Here is a 22,138-nt window from a genome sequence, read left to right on the forward strand (position 1 = left end):
GGCTCCCAGTGTATTTGCTCGTCTCATCGATGTATTGAAGAGCTATATAGAATTTTCAACTCAAATTGGAGAATGATTTGCACTCAAATAACTTACCCTGGGGACTTATATTCGACTTTGTAGATGAGCTTTGATGGTGCCTAAACTTTGTCTCTTGGCGAGTACAATCTCGTCCAGTCTTTTGGCATCTTGAACATTTTGGCATAGCATTGTCGCCTGGAAAATTGTTGGCAAATTGTCTATATCAAGATATCTGACAAATTATCCTTGAGAGAGATATGACCCATACATTTCAAATGATGTTCTGGAATCAAGGAGCAATAAGTTGATGGTTCTTGTTCTTGAAATTGGAGCGGCGGCAAGCTATGACCTACTTCGGCAATTATCACTGATCGGGAATATTAGCACACCACGTGGATAATTGCTATGCGGTGATACATACCATGGCTTCTTTTTTGATGGCATTGCAGATTATTTTGTAACGTAACGCCAAACCCTGTCGTGGCTTGTGAGAGTTAAATGTGAAGGCTGGTTTTGTGGGACAAGAATATGGCTGGTCAGCTGACCTCGCCCCCATTAACCAGGGACATCTTTAACAACTTGAAGTCACCATCGCGACGTTTACTGGGGGGGTTTTCGAGACTCTGGGGTTGATTCAAGTGGAGAGAAATAATTTTTATAATTTTGCTTATATGTTTTGAAAATCGAAAGAAAAATCGCGATATCTGATTATGTACAGCTGGACTAAAACTATCACGGTACGCAAGTTATGCAAGACAATACAAGCCTCCCTCAAATTTTGGGATATACCTAGACATGGATTCAAGTTCAAAGTCCGTCACCTGGGGCCCAAATTTTGTACCAACGTTGATCGATGCCGGGATCACTATTATCATAAAACCTCAAATCCGAACTCAATCGGATACTGCCCGATTTATCTTCATTGCGTCCACTGGCATGAATACTATAAGGGTCGTGGAAGACAACATCACCAGCTTCGTAATTGGTAACTAGCCACTTATGCTCCCCGTGTTCCAAATGCATTGCTCGGAAATCTTGAGGAGACGATGCGATCATGCCTCCATCGAGCATGTTCACATTGAATGCCGAAATGCGCTCTTCCTCGGTGAATTCTTTCGCGCGTTTGGTGTAATCCCTCTCAACATGGCGACCAAGTGGCACAGAGTTCTCGAGGTAGCAAAGGCCGCCTCCATTAATAGCGATATCACCTGAACGGCCCGTTCTGTTAGTATACAGAGTCCAAGGATCGGCAATGATACGATAGTCTCACCAATCGGAACCCAAGCGGTCAAAAAGAAGCCCTCGCCTCCTCTCAAAAATAGTTTGTCGTAATGAATACCAGTTCCCAGACCGAAAGGAACATTATGACGCAGCATTGTCCGATCTAAGATTCGATGTTCCTTCCAGTCCATAAACTTTCTGATGAACCCAGTCAAAGCCGGATGCTCAACAAAAGCACGATAATGTGGATCTTTATGGGCATCTATGAGAACCTTCTCTTCAACGGGATCGGCTGGCAAGCCTGAACCGCCAATTCCCTTGTGTGCATTGGGGTGCGAACCCGAATTGAAGATTCCATCTCGAGGTGAAGTTCCAGGTTCCAAAAGCGAAGTAGATGCATACTGCCGGAAGTAGCTGCAGGGAGATAACAGATAACACGTTAGTACCTAGTTTTTTTTAAGTATTCAGGATATGGGGAGGGGGCAGCAAAAGTACCTCTCACGCATATCTAAAACATCTTCTCGGGGAATGAGTCCTTTGACAAATAGATAGCCGTCCCGTTTAAGCCGCTGCCTCATTTCGTCGATCGGCAGTGATGCAGGTGTCGGCTTTAAAAATCCCACTCGCTCGGTGGGAATCCTCCCACCATTTTGGGCTAGTCCATCTGGAAACCATTCGTCGACAGAGCCCTTTAGCACTGGAGGTGCCACGCGTTGAACTACAGTAGTAGCCATGATAAGTTGTAAACGAGAGAAATCGATACGACAGAAATTTCATTTCATAAGAGCTTCTACTAATACTATGAAGGAGAAATATATACTGCGGGTCACCTAGGTCATCGGACACTGTGCCAATAATATTCTGTCTTTTGACAAACCTCAGGCGTAACGAGTGTAACGCGGGCTAATCACAATAAAGATCGTTTCGCGGCAAGTCTGAGTCCAGATGACGCTAAGCCCATTCAGTTGAAACTCGCCGATTTTCCGCCCAAAGTGGATTTCTATCGCCGTAAAATACCCAAAAAGGCAGGCGTTATCAGTTGAGTTACCCCGCCTTTCGTTATGGGGCCTATGTAAACGGTCGATACAGCCTTATATAGGACAGCCATGAGGTTGGAATTAATGTACAAGTTTACGATTAGTCATGCCTTGCAGCTTCTATCTGGAGATATTGTAGCTATAGCTATTTACTGGAGGATAATTCTAGCTCTTAGCACTTTCTTCGCCGGTCGCGCTTTCAACCCAAGGCTGTTTTGAGGATTCAAGCAGGTAGCATTGGCATTGAGGTGCAGCGGCCTACCCACACCCAACATGTCAGCAGTAACACATATACCTCAAACCCGAACATCTCCCTTTCCACCAACAATTCTTTTGAATCTGGATACGCTCTTTCCGTCTCCTTTTCCTTGCTGCCGTTCACCCTGAGCCAACACAGCCCAATCGCAAACATGGCTGCCATCGACTGGGAACGGGGCGAGCCGCAAGGGTTGGTTCCTCTGCAACCCGAACATCGACTCTTCGTGTCTGTCTACGGACCAGATCGCGTGCCCGGGACTCCAATCATCATCTTCATCCCAGGAGTAACCTGCAGCATCACCGAATGGGTCGTTGTCCGCCGTCTCCTCCAACCGAACGTTCGCACCATCCTGTACGAGCGATCGGGAATGGGAGCATCGGACGAATCGCGCGAGCCTCCCACAGCATCCGACATGGCCCTCGAGCTAGACACTCTGCTCAAAGCAATGAGAATTGCGCCACCTTATGTCATTGTGTGCCACTCATACGGAGGAATCATTTCTCGGGAATTTCTAGAATTGTGCCATAAGGACAACCGCGATGAGAATGTGGTCGGGATGGTCATGGTAGATGCGAATCAGGAAAGGAGTACCGTGCTCTGGCCGGATTCCAACATTGAAGCGATCAGTCAGGGACTGGACTGGAACACCGTGACGGGGCTCTCCAAAGCGCGGGTTCTGACAGATACCGAATGGCAGGCCTTTCTGGATGAACAAGGGAGCGAGAAGCATCAGCGTACAGCAAAAAAAGAAATGGAGCACTATGTTGACAGTTGCGCAACGCTACTTGAAAAGCACCAGTTTGACCGAGATCCTCCCTTGTTAAATAGGTATCCTGTGAGTGTTTTGAAAGGACACCCAGAGCTGGATCTGCGCAAAGCCTTCGAGGCTGGTGTCTTGGCTGGAAATGGAACTCGTGAGCAGAGGAGTCAGTTCTCTGAGAAGCTTGCGGCCTACCCCGCCATTAATGACCAACTTCAAAGAGAGAACCTTGGTCTGTCTCGCAATCACCGATTTGTAGATGTCAGAGGGCACGGCCATTTTATTCATATCACCGCCCCAGAAGCGGTCGTTGAGGGGGTCAAGTGGGTGTTGCAGAGCGTTTGAGAGGGCTTCGAAGTGGCAACCGATCACCATATAAACCTAAGTTTCTTTAGTATCACTACGACTTGAGCATATTCAATCACCATGCTGCACGGTTTCACTAATTTATGTAGCTGTTGAGCCAGACTACAATATATTAAACGTTGGACCATAGGACCATCGTTGATTATTTCAAGTTGCAGTTGACCAATCACTGGCAAGCTCGTAACATCGGGAGCTTGGTAAGAAGCATCAAAGGTATAAAAGTGTTCCGCATTTCATGGCTATGGCGCTCTCGAGAATATTTGGGGAGGGACGTGGAGCATAAAGGGTTGAGTTTCTTTGATTAATATTATTCTCTGCTTGTTCTCATAGTTGGCAGCCATGGATGAGGCAGGGCCCTTGATTGGATTTATTGAATTTCCTGGACCCAGGCTCCATGTGAAAAGTAAACCCAACTCAAATCAGATAGTCGATGGTAGATTAGTACCAATCTGGCATCATCGTATGCTACAGCGACAATCAAGAAAAGACTGATTCGACTCGGGAGTACTCTGAGGTATGAATAGGAAAGATACTTATCGCCAAACTAACTGGCGACTCTCAATTTCGAGCCAATACCTTCTTCCTCTGCTTCAGCATGTATGTATACATCATAACCGAACCTGTCACTGGTTAGATATGGTCTTCAAACCGGTAGCTATGAAATTTGCTTCACTCGGCTTCCAAAAAGGAATATCTCACTTACCAGGCACATAAAGTCCAAGGCAAAAGTAGAATGTGCCGGCGAGGGCCATATTTGTTGTGACGTTTGTCACTTTGTACATCAGCCACCATTCGCTACTGATTCCGATGGGGTACAAGATTGTGAACAGAGAATATCTATTTTGGAACCTCTGGTTAGCATTGGCCATTTCCCATAGAGATACAGAGGGCGGAAAGGACTTGGGCCTTACCTTAACCACTTCAATACTCCTGGAACGGGGTAGCCGGCAAGCATAATGGCAAAGTAAAGATAGCGGATAACATCGGCGGTTGACCAGGCCAGTAGCATAGCCAGATACGCCGCAGACGGGGCGGTCACCTCAGGGAAGGCATAGTTGATGGCCCAGACCTGAACGGAGCGGGCAAATACCTGCGTGAAGGTGGTGAAAACAGGCGAGCGAGTGATTCCTGACAGAGATCGATGAGAAAAACCAGCCAACGGAAATTGCATGCATGAAATAGATGTTAGCGTGAAGACTTACCGGTAGCGGCATGTAGGATCTCAGCCACAGCTAAGGTCTGAGCACAACGAGTCCAAGGTTCAAGGGTGGTGTATGCGACGGAAATGTCTTCTTCCGGTGCAGAGATCAGAGTGCCAACGACGAGGACTAGGATACGTAGCCAAAGAAAGGCGCAGGTGGTGTTATAAATGATAAGATAAACTCGACTGGCAGCCGGTACAGGCCGGGATTGGTTGGGAGGCATGGCGGGTAGATTCCGATGCTAATGACGTTTTCTGCGGTGTTTTCTCACGGAGTTGGGAAGTGTTGTGTGGAATTTGGTTTGGCATCTTCCAGCAAGATCGGCCGCTAGTTCGGTGAGTTAACCAAATTCGGTTGGAGGACGCAATCGCTAGCCCGAGACGAGTCACCCATGGCACTCATCACAACATGATCGTGAAGGGGAGCCAATTATGGCTGTGAGATATCATATTGAATCACTTGGAACAAAATTACCCGGTCATCGATATTGTCCCTGGGGTTGATCGCATTCATGGTGCCACGGAGAACCAATTCCGAAAATCAGGAGACCGCGCATTCAAAAGCCGCCCTGAACTCCAATCTCTAAATCGCAAGCACGAGTTATATCACTCACGTCTTCATCCCTGAAACGATGCTCGAATTCACCCACCAACGAGAGGCCGCACAAACTAGGTTCGGCACCCTGCCGAGGGGGCTAGGTCCCCGAGTCGGGTACCCGAGACTGGGCAAAGAGGGCGAGTCTGAGGAGAAGGGGGGGTCTCGGTTCCTATTCATGCCGTCATTGAGCTCTTTACGAAGTACATACGCATCTCTTACATCGGTTCACCGGGCAGCGAGTTCCCCATGGGGTAATGCGCTATGTACATAGCACGTTTTGGACTCTTGGTTACGGGGAACCCGAGCCAACAAGCAGATCCAGATGCTAGGCTGCGTCTCAAAGGGCCCCAGATGGTCAACGGTAGGAAACCAATTTCCAGGTCTTTTCCTAAGTGCAAGAAGGTCAATAGCCGATCCGGGGACGGGCCAATCCGGAAAATCACCCAATATGGGAAACTGCGGCGAAATTTAGGCTTCGCGCTCCCCGTCCGGGGAGGGATCAGCCCAGTGGAGAGTTGAAAGATGGAGGAGCACTCTTCCCTGCCTCAAAAGACAGTGGACACTGCGGGAATTTCCCCAGACCCATATGCAACTTGGACTAGTATGCGGAGATGGGGGTCCTATAGTGTCCACAGTGTCGTAAGCATAACAATCGTTGAACTGGGTGGTTGTATAAGACTGTTGGAAGTACGGACGCTTCAGAAATTTGAACTATCAACAAAATAGCGGTTTCCGTATTCCCTACATTGGGGTTTTTTTTTTACTGTTATACAACTTGTTTTAAGATTACATATCCCCCTTGATCAGAAATCTGATATACATCTAGTCATGTCTTCGTTAGAAAATGCCTCACAAAGTCAAAGCGGAGACGTCGCCTCCAAGACCGGGAAAGCAGAGCATATCGACGATGTCGACTTCGACGATATCGAGAAGGTCGGTATGGCAAACACCATCACCGATGTAGCCACTAGTGTCGACAACATTCCTATCAGTTGGTTCGTGTGGCTGGTTGCCGCCACGGCGTCGATGGCGGGTCTCCTCTTTGGCTACGACACCGGTATCATTTCAGCCGCATTGGTTTACTTAAACAACGATCTTGATAATAGACCTGTGACCAGCAATGAAAAAGAGTTGATCACTTCACTTTGTTCCGGAGGTGCCTTCTTCGGGGCCATCTTTGCGGGAATCACGGCAGATAGGGTACGCTCTTCATTTCATATTCTCATGCGAAGTCAGGGATTCTCCGAAATGATTTAGGCTAATGAATCTCCATAGCTTGGTCGTAAAATGGCCATCTACTTCGGCTGTGTCCTTTTCGTTGTCGGCGCCGTCCTTCAGGGTGCAGCATACACTATCATCCAAATGTCGATCGGACGCGCTGTCGTCGGTTTCGGCGTCGGCTCAGCAGCTATGGTCTGCCCCTTATATGTTGCCGAGATCGCTCCCGCCAAAGCTCGTGGGAAGCTCATCGGGTTAAACAATGTTTCTATCACCGGAGGGCAGGTCATCGCTTATGCGATTGGTGCAGCATTTGCCAGTGTTCCCCATGGATGGCGATATATGGTTGGACTGGGAGGCCTGCCTGCAGTTATTCTATTCTGCCTCTTGCCATTTTGCCCAGAATCACCGCGTCATTTGGCCTATAATGGAAAGGAAGAAGAGGCTCGAAGTGTGTTACAGAACATATACAAGGGTGCTACCCCAACCCAGGTGGATGCGGTTCTTTTCAACATCAAGATGGCATGCGACCAGGCACGGGAGGTCAACGAAAGCAGCAGTGCATTCTGGAAGATCAAGCAGCTGCATATGGTCCCCAGCAACCTTAGGGCTCTGATTAGTGCGTGTGGCCTGATGGTCATCTCCCAGCTGTCGGGATTTAATTGCTTGATGTACTACAGCGGTACTCTCCTAGGGTCTATTGGGTTTGGGAATCCGGTTGCGGTGGGTATGGTCATTGCAGGCACCAACTTCATAATGACTTGGGTGAATATGATGGTTATCGACAAAGTCGGTCGTCGACGTTTGCTTCTTTCCACTGCTTGGGGGATGGCCATTGGCATGCTGGCTATCGCAGTTGCCTTTGTCTGGATCCCCTTCAACCGGGAAACTGGCGAAATTGAAGCAACAGATGGGGTGACACCTGCGGCGATTGTAGTAATTCTTTTCATGATCTGGTTTGTGATTTTCTACGGCGCTTCAGTTGGAAATACCGCGTGGATGAGCACGGATTTCTTCCCGTTGGAAGTGCGTGCCATGGGTACGATGTGGCTCACTTGCTCCAACTGGGGATCCAATGTCATCGTTTCCAGTTGTTTCCTGTCAATGATGAAGTCAATGACTGGCTCCGGTGCATTTGGTTTCTTCGCCGCAATCTGCGGGTTGGGATACGTCTGGATCTATTTCTTCTATCCTGAGGTTTCGGGACTGGTCCTCGAGGAGATCCAAGATGTCTTTGAGCATGGCTTTGGCGTCAAATATGCGAACAAACTGCGAAAAGAGCGCAAAGACATCATTGAAGAGCGGATGAGAACCATGGAGAAACCCATTGCGGTGGGACATTAGAGGGCTTTCTCCCAAGACGGATAATTACAATTTGAAAAACAGAATATTTATGACCTTAGCATATTGAAACTTTTATTTACTATACTTCTCAACTCTCAGAACTTGTTCTGTACATGTATCTCATTGTTATCTGTACGTACATGAAGCACGACCCTAGAGTCTTCTAGTGACGCACGGGTATCGCTATGTTTGTAAAGTGAGAAAAGAAAAAATATAAAACCCTCCCAGATCAAAATTCGAGTCAAAAGCCAAACCCTAACACCAGAGATGCTTTGATCAATAATACAAGACCGCAACGATTTTGTTCTACTTTCGGAAAGTAACAGACTTGCCAGCAATTTCCTTCTTCTTGTTGCGCACACCAGAGGGTGCCTCCAGCGCCTTGGCGTAAGGATTGAATTGTTTCTTTGGGGCCCTGACACCCGGAGCAGAAGCCGAAGGGGCATGAAGAACCGAGTCTGCCGCACCGTAATCGAAGGGGGTAGCGTCGGCCTTCTCAGCCTTGGCGGCCTTCTTGGCCTTCTTTTCCTTGCGCAACTTCTTGCGCTCTTTCTCAACGGAGCTGCTGTCGTTGCTTGTATCATCAAGGCCATCAGCAGTCAACGCACCCTGGTCGGATGTTTCAACTGGCGTGACCTTGCGCTTGCGGGGGCCGCCGAGTTCCTTCACGGTGAAGACCTTTTTATCTTCTTCTTTGGCGGATGGTGTTGCAGCAGGAGCCGGTTTGGGAGCCGCAGGCGGTTGCTGAGGGGTGGCGGTGGCAAGATTCTCACGCACCTCGGAGACAGTGGAGGGCATGGGTGGCAGTGGAAGGGATAGCCGAAGAGCTTCAGCTGACGCAGTCATGGAGTATGAAAGAGGGGCAGGTTTTTCTTGAGCTTCGAGGATGGTGCCCCAAAACTGAGAAGTCTCATAACGCTCAGCGGTGGGGAAATCAACATCTTCCACGTCCATAGACATAGCCGGTGCGTACTTGGGTGGAGGTGCCATATCGCGCCATTCCGGACCCTCAGCGCCAGTAGCCTTAGCTTCCTTGATAGTGTCCAAAAGACTATCGGCACGATCTTTGGTGAGAGGAGTCACGGGTGATAAAGTTCGGAGCAAATAACCCATATCAAGGGGCATAGTCAAGGAAAGTTTGAACAGTATGTGCTTCGGGAACACGCACTGCCAACCCTCATCCACCTCTCGCGCGACTTCATCACGCCACTTGTGGACCGCCTTAAAAACGGCGAATTGCTCCTTCGAAAGCATGCCCGCATTTCGCGAGAGCAGGTCATACCAGCCTCCTGGGCCCTGACCCTTCTCTGCATCATAAACAGGACGCTCATATCGTTGGAGCGCTTCGTTTTTGGAGCGCTTTAGGACGTAATCGATGAGGCTGTTGTTTGGTTCGGAGGCTGCAATCAGCTCATTCCGCAGATTGTCGTAAACGTAGAGAAGATAGTGGGTATCAGATCGCGCATAGTCGAACATGGCAGATGGCAGTGGACGAACCCGCCAGTCGGCCATCTGGTATCGCTTGTCAGCTTCGAAGTTGACAAACTTGTCCAGAAGGAACTTCAGGCTTCTCTTTTGGTAACCGAGGGCAGAAGCGGCGTGAAATGTGTCGAACATGCCAACCACATACAAGCCCAGATCGCGTTGCAGCCAGATAATATCCATGGTGGCACCGTGAAGGACCTTCAAGATTTTTGGATCCGTGAAAACTTCGTTAAGTATTTGAAGCTCCTCTCTCCAGGGCTTGAGTGTGTCGACTACCCAATCCTTGTTGCGGGTGCTAATTTGCATGAGAGACACCAGACCATGGTAGGAATGGACGTCATGGTGCTCCAAATCGATGGCAATCTCCTTGGCAGCCTTAAGCTCCGATAACATTTCCTTGACACCATCCAATGTATCCACAAAAGTGGCGGTCGTACTCTCGAATGGCAAGTAATCGATCGGAGGTGAGGTTTCGTAGGTAGCCTTGGGGTATGTTGCGGCTCGAATTTCGGTCTCGTAAGGGCTAGGGTGACTGAGTTTGCCGTCAATCTGCTTCTTCTTCAGAGCCTGCTTCAATGGAACAGTAGCATTCGGCTTGGTCCGCAGAAGAGGGTGAAAGGGAGCCGTGTCCGAATTGTCAGGTTTGCGGTCGAATTGCAGTTGTGGCTTCGGGATCTTCGATGGACCATAGTCGTAGATAGTCGGGAACTTGCTCTCCCTTTTGATAGGAGGCTGCTCCTCGCGCGACGGGCTCAGCTTCTTTATCACGCCAGTGAATTCGTCCAAGCACGCATCGGCCTTCTCCAATAACGAGTCAATCACATCCACGACACCGCGCCAGTTATCCTCCAGTGCCTCCTCATTTGGAAGTTTCGGGTTCGCAATATCTGATCCAGCAGTAGCAGCTTTAAGCACGGCCGAGGTCAGAGCGAGAATGCGATCACTCTGTTCATCAAGCGACTCTGTGAAGTCCGCGCTAGAAGTGCGGTGGAAGTTGAGATCCTCCGAAGAGAGTTGGCCAGCTGTCCGGGTGACTTGGACCAAGCTGGAGGATAACTTCTCCTGGAATGGAGGAAACTCTGCGGAATCCATGGCAAAGCTCCGGAAATACTTCGACACGAGATGGCAACGAAGAGATAACCTTGTGAAGGCTGTGAAAAAAAGTCGCGGATCAACTTGACCGCCTACCAAAAGGAGAGAGTGTCCTCCGGTGTTTAATTGGCCGATCTCCGGCGATGCTGGTCTTTTCCAACTCCAACTCCACCTCTGCCTCTTTCTATAAATTCAAGCCTGCATTTTAAAGCCCAGGTTAATCCTCCTGTTCTTATTACACAGCTCTCTGAGATTCTCCAATATGGCAGCCTCCATCGCACCGGAATGCAATGAAATCAAAGAGTAAGTTAAGCCGAGAACAGCCATCAACTTGAGGTATGGAGCCATACTAACACTGATTTGAACAGGAGATACGATACCTGCTTTTTGAAGTGGTATAGCGAGAGTATGTTTCTCGTTCTCACACCATACAGATGATAACCGACTAACAATATTCCAGAATACTTGCGTGGCAACACCACGTCAAATGAGTGCGAGGAGCTGTTCACCAAATATAAGAAATGTCTGAATGTGAGTTCGTTATCCATAATATCCCTGGCTGTTCTTTTGTCGCTGACAAGGGAATTTTCTGATATCCAGAAAGTCCTCAAAGAGAGAGGCATCGATACGATGCTTGAGGATGCTCGCAAGAGCAGCAGCGAAACTGATTCTGAGTTTCTCAGGAAATCATGATGTTTCGCATGAGGTTTTCCATAAATAGTCTCTACTCATTTTTTTGTATTATACATTTGCAAGAGCGTGTTTGTGTTTGTTTTGGTCCTGCACTACGAATGAAAAGGCATTCAATTCCGAGTCTGCATCCATCCAGCATTAGACCCCTAGGGTCGCCATGTATAAAATCTTTCACCCGATGCATCCAAGGCTAAATTTTGAACCCTCCAGGGCTTACAATTTGAAGGCTTCCATCTGGCCGTACTACTGAGTATTATCCTCTAGTTAAAGGACTACTAGTAGTGGTAAAATATCACTAGCGTTGCCCTCGGGCCTCATGAAACCGCGCATTTTCAAGGTTATTCTCACACTACCTGGGGCCAAGTACAAGGACAAAGGTCTCCCGAGCCCTGGAGGTCATTTGTCATCATCGAAAGTTGTTCATAGTATACTAAGAATGCTCACTCAAAGTCTATTTACTAGAGTATTGTGGTACTAAGACTCGACATCATCGATGGCCTCGTCTCCGGGGATCATTTTGTCCAAAGTTCGGTGGCACTTTAGGGACTGGGCCTCCTAATGTCCCCATTCCGCCACCCATCGAGCCAGTCCCAGAGCTTCCACCACCAGTCTTTTTCGGCTGCGTGAGCATTGACCAGACTTCCACCATTCCCGCACGGCGGGCCGGAAGCATACTGTATTGCATGCTGTATAGATTACGGCGGTGGATGGGTGGAACGAAGCGTCCCGTGACAAGACAGAAGATGACGCTGGGTGCCAGGTAGTGCTTGCGAAGTCGATGACCAAGCTGAAAGTACTGGTCAAACATCGCACGCAGCGGGAGAGGAATGGACTGGTTGCAGGAGCATTAGTAAATTGTGTGTCTTTGAAGAAGTCGGTCAAGTAGTGAATTACCTCAATGTGGATGTAGGAAACTGCAGAGGAGTTTGGATCTGTCGCTTGTTTGTCTAGTGCATCCTTTAGTTCGAATCGGATACCACCAGGTAATCTCTGCGAATCCTTCGCGCGCAACATCAAGGCAAATAAAGGGAAATGGTTGAGAAAAGCGAGACATGTATCAAAGGCGGCTTTCATCGAAATGATCAGCATGCGAGCCGATGCGAAAGTCAGGTAGAAGACTATCACAGTTGGAAGAAGGAAGAATAGCACTGTGAACAGAATAGTGCCGAGTAGAAGTTGGTCGAGGTCATAGTCGCATGAGTCAATTCGGTTGCGGAGAACGTTTCGCTTCTTTCCGCGGAACAGATGGAAAAGAGAGATTATTATTGTGAGCTGCCAGTTGAAAATTCTCGCAGAGGCAATGTAGAAAGAATAGATATGAACGGTCAGGATCGAGAGAAGGTCAGAGAAGAGCGCGATAGGCATACTCGCCCCGGCAAAGCTCGAACAACCCACAATGTAGATGACAGCAGGAAGGTATGGTTGGAGGTTGGCAATGCAGGCAGCCCAGTTCTCGATGACCCATAGAAACAAGTCACCGAGGAAAGCTGCAAGCTCGTTGTTCAGTTTCAAGCCAGCCGGCCAGTCCATTAACCATGAAATGGTCCGCTGCAAGCCTTCTACCGTCCAACCGGTCAAAATAAGATTGATTTGCGATGCCACCCAGTTTGCGTTATCAATGATGTATGACCCGAGGGCAATACCGATGATCACATCATTTGCGACAAGCCATAAACTGTTGTAGAATCGAATATAATCCGGGTGGCTGGTTGTGACACTTTCCCAGTTGTCTTTTCTTTGGCGGAGTTTGACATATTGTATGGGCCAGTAGCAAAATTGCTGCAGCCGTATATCAACCTGTTGAGCCGTCGCTGAAATGTCCTTGAGGGCAGCAGCGTCTGGTCTGGCTCGCCACTCTAGAATTTGCAAGACGACCTCAGCAACGGAACGGTGACCAACCAGGCCTATGACGAATACCCGAGTAACAACGGGCCAAATCCATTGCCAAAATACATGAGCAATGCAGAGCACAATGAATCCCCACAGCGTCGTGGCAGATTCTACCACTCGCTCACCAACACTCATGCTTCGCTTGGCGCGAATTCCAATGAGATGGCTATTTTTGTGCATCAGCTGCGCCATTTCGTAAGCACAATTGACCTGGTTGATTATAAGTGGGAGGGCCTGCTCTTTCTGCGACGGAATATGCTTGACAACTGTATGGAGCTTCAACTTGTCAACCAGAACTCGAGCTCGCGCTTTCTCTTTCTCTTCTTCTGACTCCACGTCGGCCAGTATTGCACTTCCTTTTTCCATCGCCGCCACTTTATCACCAAGCGCAAGCGAAATCGGGTCCAGAGACATGTATTCCATGCGCGTTGGGTGTGGGCGATTATACATTATGAACTGAATTGACAAGTTCGCATCATTCGAACACTGAATCTGCGGGGCCTTTGATGACGAATGCGTGGTGACATATAGATGTGAGGGATTGAATGATGTTGGAGGGGTGCGCGAATTGGCCGAGCCGAGAACGTGCATCTGAGAGCGTCCGCAAAGTGCAAATATTCTAACAATGGGGTGAGGACTGTTTCGAAAAAGTATGCCCGCCCGAAGCGCATTTTCGACATTCCGAGGCTAATGTTTGAGGATCGTGTTAGCATTTCACCATTGAAAACCAAAGGGAATCGGGCAACGAGCACGCACCTCAACATCCTCCAGAACTGTCAGAACGAATAGATCGAGCTCCGAATTCCGCCACCCCACGATCACTCCCGGTGACGAGGATCGCGGGAGATCATGTGGCCAAAATACCCGTAGCAAACCATCACTCATGAGCATGTTGTCATCCTCCGCTCAGCCTTCAGAATGAGCCCCGACGGCGAAGCTGCTCCCTGGCGGATACACCGAGATTCACGTGGCGCGGATGCTATTATATTCCAAGTATATCAGCCCCATGTGCTCCTCAACCATACGCCTCTCATGACTCTAGATATCCGGTATGTGCTTGGCATCTTGAGCTATGGGTAGAGCTCACCTGGCTTCCCTCTTTCGATGCGAGGAAATTGATTGGCACGATGAGTAGAAAGAAGAAAATGGACAGGAAGACGAATCCTTTGAGCGTTCGTGTCTAAAAGGTACAATTTATAGTGAGTATTTGAAATCCATTGGCGCGCATATATCCAGCCAAGCTTCAAGTGGGAACGGAGGGGCCACCTCGAAGCGGCCACGACAGCACTTACCACGACGTTGTGATCCCACGCAAATATCGCCAATTCGTAGAGGCGGGTGACAAGATCCCACCTGGCGGTGATGTAGCCCGCGACAAAGATCCCAAGGGTGAGGATGGAAAAGGGGTGCATGAATCAGGGTAGTTTGGGCGGTCCGCGTATTAGTTTGCGCGCATAGCTGAAGAGGCGGCAGTCAAATCCGTTTTAGAGGTTGAATTGCAAGGAGAGGGATCAAAGTCGCTAGTCGGTGAAAATGGAACTGAGAAGAAGCGCGAGCAACCTGAAGCAAACGAGGGACAGAGACGAAGAGGTCGACCCGCTCTCGCTGCACCACCGAGGCGAGGCGCGTTGTGTCCAGCCCGGGAGAGTTGCCCCACGTGACTGGCTCTGCCTGGATACCCTATCAGAGGAATGGCTGGTGTGTTTTTTCGCGCATAGATATCATTTAGAAAGTAATTTATGAATAAAACTTGAAAGATGATCCCGAAATACGTTAGGAGAGAATGTCTCATTGAATGTCTTTTTCGGGTGGTCCCTCCACCAACGCCATACTCCATAGGATAGCCTAGTCCCCACCCTTATAGAGCCTTAATACCCTGGAACACCTTATTTGCCTGCAGTTTGCTGTCCGCTTGGACCAAATCACGCATGATCTGGCGCTTTTGTTCCGATGACAGTTCTTTGCCCTCGATCTCTGCCTTCCATTTGACAAGCATGCCCTTCAAGAGTGTGCTGCCTTCTTCCACCTCCTCTTGGGAGTATTTCTCTAGTGAAGGTGTAGCCTGTTGCTGTTCGCCGTTCTCCGGATTTGCAGATGTAAAGTCTTCCAGCTCCTCTGCCTTTTGACGAGCCATGTTCACAACCTTGTCTGGGAACCGTACAAGCTCTGCTACATGAATACCGAACGACTGATCGCAGATGCCAGGCTCGACGCGGTAGAGGAGGGTGACTTGACGCTTCTTCTTTTCAGCCTCGTCGTCAGCAGTTGACTCATTGCCATCGCCAATGAATGCCACAACATGTAGGTTCTTGACGGCTTGCTGGTACCGATCAGCCAGAGCAGTGAGCTCATGGAAATGAGTCGCGAAGAGACCAAAACAACGGATCTCAGTCACTATATGCTCTGAAATCGCCCAGGCCAGACCGAATCCATCATAAGTGCTAGTTCCGCGGCCCAGTTCATCAATAATGATCAGGGACTCCGACGTAGCCGACTTGAGGATATTAGCAGTCTCGAGCATTTCGGCCATGAAGGTAGAGACACCCTTCAGCTGAGAGTCACTGGCTCCGACACGAGCAAGAATGCAGTCGAAGATGGTGAGTTCTGCTTCAGTACAGGGCACAAAGCAGCCTGTTTGGGCCATGAGCGCGATCACGCCAATTTGTCGAATGTATGTAGATTTTCCGCCCATGTTGGGGCCGGTGATTATTAGGAAAGAAGATTCATCTCGAATCAAGGAGACGTCGTTGGTAATGAATGAAATATCGTCTTGCATTTCCATGCAGGGGTGGCGGGCTTCCTTGAGCACTGTGTTTCCTGTACCCCGAGGATGCATTTTCGGGCGAACATATCCAGATGGAGCATGGACGGACGCGTGGGCAAAGCTCACGATGACATCGAGATGAGCTAGGACACCAGCAAGCTGCTCGACAACCGGGCAATACGAAGCAGCGACATTGACTACCTCGTTGACAAGTCCAGTCTGGGTGCGGTTGTAGTTGGAAGAAAGTTGGTCGTGCTCTCGGCGAAGCGACTGCATTGTCGTAGTCGTAAAATAGACACCGTTCTTCTGAGTAGAACACTCTTGGTATTCTCGTTTGTTGCGAATGCAACCAGCCTCGGTACGCGTGAGACGGAAGCACCAACCATGTGTTCGGTGGTTTTCCATGAATAGCTTCTTCTCCATTTCTTGATTCAAATCCTTCGCCACTCGGCGATGTTCCATGTCCATATCATATCGCAATTTGTCCAGCTTTTTCCGAATGACACGAAGGCCCTCGTCAAACTCGGGCTTGATGATGAACTCGTGGTTCTCCAGCGCATCCAGATCAACGGTGGTCTCGACCATTTCCTCGAGCTTGGCCAGGTTGTCTGAGTGGCTGCGGATTTTGGTAGTATACTCGGTTTCCAAAGGCGTCTGGTACTCTTCATCCATGACATCGCCGAGTGCACTCACAAATCCGGGAAGACGGATTGCTACCTGATACACCCGAACAACGTCCTCCAAGTTTGCCTGCTTCCTCTGGAAGCGTTTGGCAAGTCGATACAAATCAGGAATAGCACGTAGGTGCTCCTCTTGCATGGTTTGTCGCAGCTCTGTATTGACCACGAACGCCTCAACCAGTTGCTGTCGCTTCTCAATAGCGGCAAGATCCATAAGTGGCTGTTTGAGCCACTGCGCTAACAAACGGCTGCCAACAGGAGTTTTGCAATGGTTCAACAGGCCATACAAGCTCATGGTCTTGAGTCCGTCTCGCGGACCTGGCATCAGATTCAAAGCACGGAGAGCGGAAGCATCCAGTTTCATATACTGTGACAGGTCATGTTGGTAAAGCTGGTACTGGCCGAAGTTGGTTGGGTCGGTCATGACACCAAGATATTTGATCAAGGCAGACGCAGAGCCCATGGCAAGTTTTAGTTCCGTCTGAGGCAGAGTCGCAGCAGACCGTTCATCGCGGAGCAGACGAGTGAGATCCTGCTCAATGTCTCGGACTCCATAGTCGGCTGCCGGTCGTTCAGATATGGCAATACCGCAACTATCAGCGATAGCCCGGATCTTGCCCAGTTCGACATCCTTCCGCGACGCATCCATCTGAACTAGACATTCTTTGACACCCAGCTGGATGACCAATGATTCAAAGTTGGAGAAAACATCGTTGTCGATGAACTCGCTCACACCAAGCTCACGTACACTAGCATCTGCAAAACACACGCCGATGTTTCTAGCTTCACCCGCGCGAGCAGATATCTTGACAGCGAGAATAATGGGCGCCGAGTCCATTGACAATGCTCCGACGCTCCCCAGCTCCTCTTCGACATCTTGGAGGTTTCCCGGGCTAGCCTGCTTTCCTAGCTTCCAGTTGCCCTTGCCCGTGCCACCAGAGACCCAGATTTCGATCCGCTTATTCAATCTGAACAGAGCCTCGCGCAGGAAGTTGCGGAAGACAGTAATGCTCATTGTGACGGAGGCTAGACCGCCAGTCTCACTGCGACCTAGGTTGCGAAGAACGGAGGTCGTCTTGTACACGGTACGAGCGATGAATTCGGCATCGCTGCCGTGGGAGGAGTACCAGTCTCCACGGTCGAAGACACGTATCGTTTCATTGTTGTCCGACTCGGGAAGGGATTTGTAAAAGCGGATAAAACCGACTTCGTCGTCGACCTGTGGTGTTGGGAGGATGGTTAGCGATTATTTGCTGACGATTAATATGGATAAGAATTTTGGAGGCTGACTTTGAGATCCGGTCGTGAGGACATCCTGTTGACGGGACGTTTCTGCAAACAGTGGAAGCAGATGCAGTGAGTTCACCAGGCATTGAGGAGTACTGTTACCCATCGACCGACGCGCCGGCCGTGGGCGCGCCTGCACGTGATACGCGTCACGCGTAAAGTACTCGCCAATAGGGCAGTCTAAGTAGGAAATTCTATAATTGGAATTTAAGATGTAAATGGCCAGGTTTTGTTCTTTGTGATATGTATTATATTAATTTGAGGGTATTGTAGGGGGTCTAATAGCTAAAGTGCCTCCTGATAGTGGAGGGTAAGACATGATAAGCTAGAGTACAGGAGGGTATCAAACAACGCTGATGGAGGACCGCTTGGAGACCAGCTCCGAAGGGCCAATATGAAACATTCACACAATTTGACGATACAAGATCTTTCAAATGCTCTTTAGGATGGAAGTTTGGATGCAAGAGCCAGTCTTGTCTCCATCCCCCTCCAATTGGGAAACTTTCTTCACGATATCCTTTGTCGCAATGTCCTTGCAGGATTTCAGCACTACCGAACGCATCTCATTGATTGTCACAATGTTGATCCAATGTCCGGCAACACGAGCATCTGCAAGAAGCTCGATGCACATCTCCACTTCTTCTTTAGGAATCGGGTTGCGAACCGAGTCGCGCACGTGCTCGACCATAGTCTCGAGCTTGAATGGTTTGCGCTGAGCGGCGAGCATTGCTTTGATACCAGTTCCCACGTATCCAGCAGGGCGGAGAAGAGCAAGGATTCCGGCGACCTCCTCAACTCGCTCGGCAGCAGACTTGCGAATAAGCTCCTTCTTCGTTGGTGGAGGCGGCAGCTTGGATTGGACCATCTCCTTATTCCTAATTCGGTCAAGGAGGCCTTGTCGGCGATTGTTGTTAACTGCCAAGGTCTTTGGACCGCCGTTCTTGATATCTGAGCTCATCATTTCGGTCCTCATGCGGATGATGCCGCCTCTCAAGTCTTGCAGGCGTTGTTGACCTTTCTGAAACGCGGAAAAGGGGGCAAGGGACTCGTGGATGGTGGCGAGACCAAGGGTTTCAAGGAACAGAGCTGGACGGTCTTCTTCAGCAGCCGCTTTCAGAGAATCTTCGGTCTGCTCCCAAAGAAGATCAAATGCTTGCTCAAATGCATCTTGCAGAGCTGATGGTTGATCGTCGATCTGAACGGCACGCTCAAGGCAGACTTTTCCAAGACCATAATTGGCAATACGATAGGAGATATCCTTGGCTTTCAAGCTGCGCTCCCAGACCCAGACCAGACGCTGAAGATCTTTAGGCTGAACCTTGCGCTTCTTCCAAATCCGGGTGACGCTGGGAAGGAATTCTCTTAGATCGGCGGGTGTTGATGGTCCATTGTGGGCTGAGTGGATAGAAAGGGCCTGAACCATGGCTGAGTGGAGGTCGATAAATTCGATAATGCATTTGGCACGAGGCGCAAGTTTGGGCTCGGGGACGACTTTTTGGAAGTTGAGAGTGCGTTGCTTGGAAGGGGTGTTGGGTGTGGAGGGAGATTCTGCGATTTTGGCTGGAGTACGCGTGCGGCGGCTCGGGGTACGCTTAGGTGTAGCATAGTGGCCGCTGCGAGGCGAGGAAACAGACAGTTGGCTGAGTTTCAGAGTCTTGGATGGGGTCTCGGCTTCTTCAATGACGGGCTGTCGGTTCGAGGTGTCGAAGTTTTCGAGTTCCTGCAATTTTCGTTTCTTGGACGGGGAGACTGGGAGGGTTGCGGATTTCTTTGCGGGCAATTGCGGCGTGACACCAGCCTTGGTTGCCCGGCCAAAGACTGAGATTCCTGGCTGGGCCTGAGGAAGGCAGGACGCTCTGGTGGTGCGCATCGCGGCTGCTGTCGGCAAGTCTTTTCCCACGCTTTGTTGCTTCCGAGCGTCGATTGCAGTTGGTCGAGGCTTGGGAAGTCGCGATGGATAGATGCAAGCTGTGAATAATCAGGGTAAGAGATACCTATGAGAAAATGAAGGTAAAATGAGGAAAGCTCAACTCTGGAGAGGAAGAATCAAAGTTGTGTCGGGGGGGGAAGAGAGGCGCGGTTAAGACGCGTCGCGTTGAAAACCGCCCTTGACCCAATTGGGGTTAATTAAATTAGGGTGGAGACGCGTCGCGTGGATCACAACGTGTAACACAGGTAACGCACAGAACAGAGAAGAAATAACAAAATTATAGGTTTGGGGCTTCTGAGTAAGAAAGGGTAATCACCAGTGTCTGAGATGTGGGATTCGCCAGATAAAATAGAAAAATGGACGAGGGACATCTCGGTGGGGTGGCATTCTCGTCACTATGGTAATCCCCTGGCATCGGAATGCGCCATAGACTGCACGGGCAAATGCCCGATAGTCCCCCGAACCGTCAATTGGTTTGTGCCACTCCATACTCCTGCAATTAATCCGACTGCTGCGAGTCAAACAAGTGGGGCAGGCATTGGACTAGAAAACACTTCACACTCCCTACCTACCACAATGCACATGAGGATCATTGGGATCATTGCGGCCACTGGCAGATATCTAGGTACTGCATGATTGAACGGCTTTGTTGACGCTGGTTGAATGAGAGAGTACTAGTATATCAAAGTCATCATTCGAGCGGACTTTGCACCAGCTGAAGCGAGCAACTGCTCCTGGCAAGTCAGGGCGAAGCGGTCGCCATCGCGTTCACGTTACGCCACTGGAGAAGAAATTACTACCCTGTATGGCTAGGATACATAGAGAAGATGAGTGGTACTTAGCTAGGTACTAGAAGTGGTTTACGACTTGGACGTTTTTGAGTACCGGGCTAGATCATGATGCAAGTCGCAGAGGATCTATGTTCTACACCAAGTGCCTAGATACTAGTAGTATGGAGTACATGGGTATGAATTGCATCTATATCTTCAAACAGGAGGGATATCCTAGCCTCGGCCAGCTTCTACTAGTACCTACTTGTACCGGAAGCCACTAGAGCATTCGATAAACCATACAAGGTGATCAGAACAGTTCAAAGAAGATGTATTAAAGTAACAGTCATGCACATCATAGTCGCAAAGTATCGGTATCATGGGACCACGGCCCCAGCGACTCAAGCAGCATCATACCCAGACATAAAGAACGAGCTACTTCTACTTCTTCCCACCAAACCAGCCAGAGACATTTCCCTTGGCCTCTGCCGCCTTCTGCTCAACAGTCCGATCCACCTGGTCAATCTTGTTGCGGGCGTCCTGGCGGAGTCCATCGAGCTTATCCTTGCCATCCTGGGCTAGTTCGGGGATACGCTCGTCCAGCTTGAACTTAGATCGGGCATTGTTGATCTGTATTTATCTAGTCAGCGATGGTGGGAAGTGACGAAGAGGATATCCAGATCGTTAGCGTACAGCTTCGTCAACCTGGTAACCGGCTTCTTTGCCAATTTCTGCTCCCTTCTGTTGCGCATCATCGCCACGGGGGAGCTTCTCGCGCGCCTTCTCGGCATCGACTATTTGGACTCACACGTTAGTTGGATCCCAATGCTGATTTAGATGGTCGCATGGTTTGCTCAATAACGTCGGAATGGAGGATACGCACACTTCATTTCCTTCTTGGCACCCTGGACATCGCCGCCAGCACGGTAGAGATAGTACCCGCCAGCGCCAGCAGCGGCGAGACCGAGGTAAAGGCCCGTTCTGTTCTTTGACATGATGAGATCTGATTTGAATGTGTGAAGGGGAAATTTTTCAAGGAGACGAAAACCTGTCAGAAGGCGAGAGTGCTGGTTAGGGATGCCTGGTTTTTAAACGAGCCAGAACAACAAGGTCGCAGCCACCGAGGCGATGACGTCTTTCCCATGGAGCTCCCGTTCACGTTCACACAGGGCCGTGGCCAGCCCTGCTGTTGCCTCCTCCTTTTTGGACATATGTTCAGTTTAGGTGAGTTAAATCTTGCATTAGTACATTTGTTTTCAAGCCATTAAATGATAGACGGCTGTTTCTTATTCTCTCTTATTCGACTTGGTCAACCCGGTCTCTTGCTTCACCCCACGCCGCAGAGCAACCAGGGCTGCTGCACTGACCCCGACGTCACCGACCAGTCATAGTCGCCTCGAGCTTCCGTCTCCTATTCGCACAGACGACCCACTGTCTCTTCTTCACAAGCTAGATTTGGTCCATTCTCATCCATGGGATGGGAAGCCAGATGCCGAGAGACTTCTGTAGTTCAAAGTGCGGG

General features: G+C 49.5%; 11 protein-coding genes across 11 annotated transcripts; 3 read left to right on the forward strand and 8 right to left on the reverse strand.

Annotated features, from left to right (window-relative positions):
- Positions 1-105: 105 nt before the first annotated feature.
- On the reverse strand, positions 106-590 carry N7533_006768 (uncharacterized protein; the record flags this gene model as incomplete). The annotated part of the gene is made up of 3 exons (XM_057103418.1): positions 106-216; positions 443-505; positions 567-590. 3 exons carry the CDS (start codon positions 588-590, stop codon positions 106-108), a joined length of 198 nt encoding a protein of 65 aa, XP_056958375.1.
- A 238-nt stretch (positions 591-828) lies between these two features.
- On the reverse strand, positions 829-1,976 carry N7533_006769 (phytanoyl-CoA dioxygenase family protein; the record flags this gene model as incomplete). Its single annotated transcript, XM_057103419.1, has 3 exons — positions 829-1,229; positions 1,292-1,656; positions 1,738-1,976. 3 exons carry the CDS (start codon positions 1,974-1,976, stop codon positions 829-831), a joined length of 1,005 nt encoding a protein of 334 aa, XP_056958376.1.
- A 713-nt stretch (positions 1,977-2,689) lies between these two features.
- N7533_006770 (alpha/beta fold hydrolase) lies at positions 2,690-3,643 on the forward strand (the record flags this gene model as incomplete). Its single annotated transcript, XM_057103420.1, has 1 exon — positions 2,690-3,643. One exon carries the CDS (start codon positions 2,690-2,692, stop codon positions 3,641-3,643), a length of 954 nt encoding a protein of 317 aa, XP_056958377.1.
- Positions 3,644-4,222: 579 nt separating this feature from the next.
- On the reverse strand, positions 4,223-5,089 carry N7533_006771 (putative membrane protein; the record flags this gene model as incomplete). Its single annotated transcript, XM_057103421.1, has 4 exons — positions 4,223-4,284; positions 4,368-4,501; positions 4,576-4,792; positions 4,867-5,089. The coding sequence occupies 4 exons, from the start codon at positions 5,087-5,089 to the stop codon at positions 4,223-4,225; spliced, it is 636 nt and encodes a 211-aa protein (XP_056958378.1).
- Positions 5,090-6,291: 1,202 nt separating this feature from the next.
- Positions 6,292-8,025, forward strand: N7533_006772 (uncharacterized protein; the record flags this gene model as incomplete). The annotated part of the gene is made up of 2 exons (XM_057103422.1): positions 6,292-6,663; positions 6,739-8,025. 2 exons carry the CDS (start codon positions 6,292-6,294, stop codon positions 8,023-8,025), a joined length of 1,659 nt encoding a protein of 552 aa, XP_056958379.1.
- A 306-nt stretch (positions 8,026-8,331) lies between these two features.
- N7533_006773 (exosome nuclease subunit RRP6) lies at positions 8,332-10,602 on the reverse strand (the record flags this gene model as incomplete). The annotated part of the gene is made up of 1 exon (XM_057103423.1): positions 8,332-10,602. The coding sequence occupies one exon, from the start codon at positions 10,600-10,602 to the stop codon at positions 8,332-8,334; it is 2,271 nt and encodes a 756-aa protein (XP_056958380.1).
- A 262-nt stretch (positions 10,603-10,864) lies between these two features.
- N7533_006774 (uncharacterized protein) lies at positions 10,865-11,295 on the forward strand (the record flags this gene model as incomplete). The annotated part of the gene is made up of 4 exons (XM_057103424.1): positions 10,865-10,905; positions 10,971-11,008; positions 11,063-11,133; positions 11,203-11,295. The coding sequence occupies 4 exons, from the start codon at positions 10,865-10,867 to the stop codon at positions 11,293-11,295; spliced, it is 243 nt and encodes an 80-aa protein (XP_056958381.1).
- Positions 11,296-11,782: 487 nt separating this feature from the next.
- On the reverse strand, positions 11,783-14,597 carry N7533_006775 (phosphatidylinositol N-acetylglucosaminyltransferase; the record flags this gene model as incomplete). The annotated part of the gene is made up of 5 exons (XM_057103425.1): positions 11,783-12,127; positions 12,190-13,872; positions 13,942-14,085; positions 14,273-14,365; positions 14,478-14,597. The coding sequence occupies 5 exons, from the start codon at positions 14,595-14,597 to the stop codon at positions 11,783-11,785; spliced, it is 2,385 nt and encodes a 794-aa protein (XP_056958382.1).
- Positions 14,598-15,043: 446 nt separating this feature from the next.
- N7533_006776 (mismatch repair ATPase MSH2) lies at positions 15,044-17,943 on the reverse strand (the record flags this gene model as incomplete). The annotated part of the gene is made up of 2 exons (XM_057103426.1): positions 15,044-17,848; positions 17,920-17,943. The coding sequence occupies 2 exons, from the start codon at positions 17,941-17,943 to the stop codon at positions 15,044-15,046; spliced, it is 2,829 nt and encodes a 942-aa protein (XP_056958383.1).
- A 403-nt stretch (positions 17,944-18,346) lies between these two features.
- Positions 18,347-19,786, reverse strand: N7533_006777 (DNA replication factor Cdt1 C-terminal domain-containing protein; the record flags this gene model as incomplete). Its single annotated transcript, XM_057103427.1, has 1 exon — positions 18,347-19,786. One exon carries the CDS (start codon positions 19,784-19,786, stop codon positions 18,347-18,349), a length of 1,440 nt encoding a protein of 479 aa, XP_056958384.1.
- A 1,271-nt stretch (positions 19,787-21,057) lies between these two features.
- On the reverse strand, positions 21,058-21,611 carry N7533_006778 (uncharacterized protein; the record flags this gene model as incomplete). The annotated part of the gene is made up of 3 exons (XM_057103428.1): positions 21,058-21,246; positions 21,310-21,410; positions 21,500-21,611. The coding sequence occupies 3 exons, from the start codon at positions 21,609-21,611 to the stop codon at positions 21,058-21,060; spliced, it is 402 nt and encodes a 133-aa protein (XP_056958385.1).
- Positions 21,612-22,138: the final 527 nt, after the last annotated feature.

The sequence above is a fragment of the Penicillium manginii genome, assembly GCF_028828005.1.
Source record: "Penicillium manginii strain IBT 31320 chromosome Unknown utg000005l:1.0-5665137.0:1.0-5668048.0, whole genome shotgun sequence".
Classification (NCBI taxonomy): Eukaryota; Fungi; Ascomycota; class Eurotiomycetes; order Eurotiales; family Aspergillaceae; genus Penicillium; species Penicillium manginii.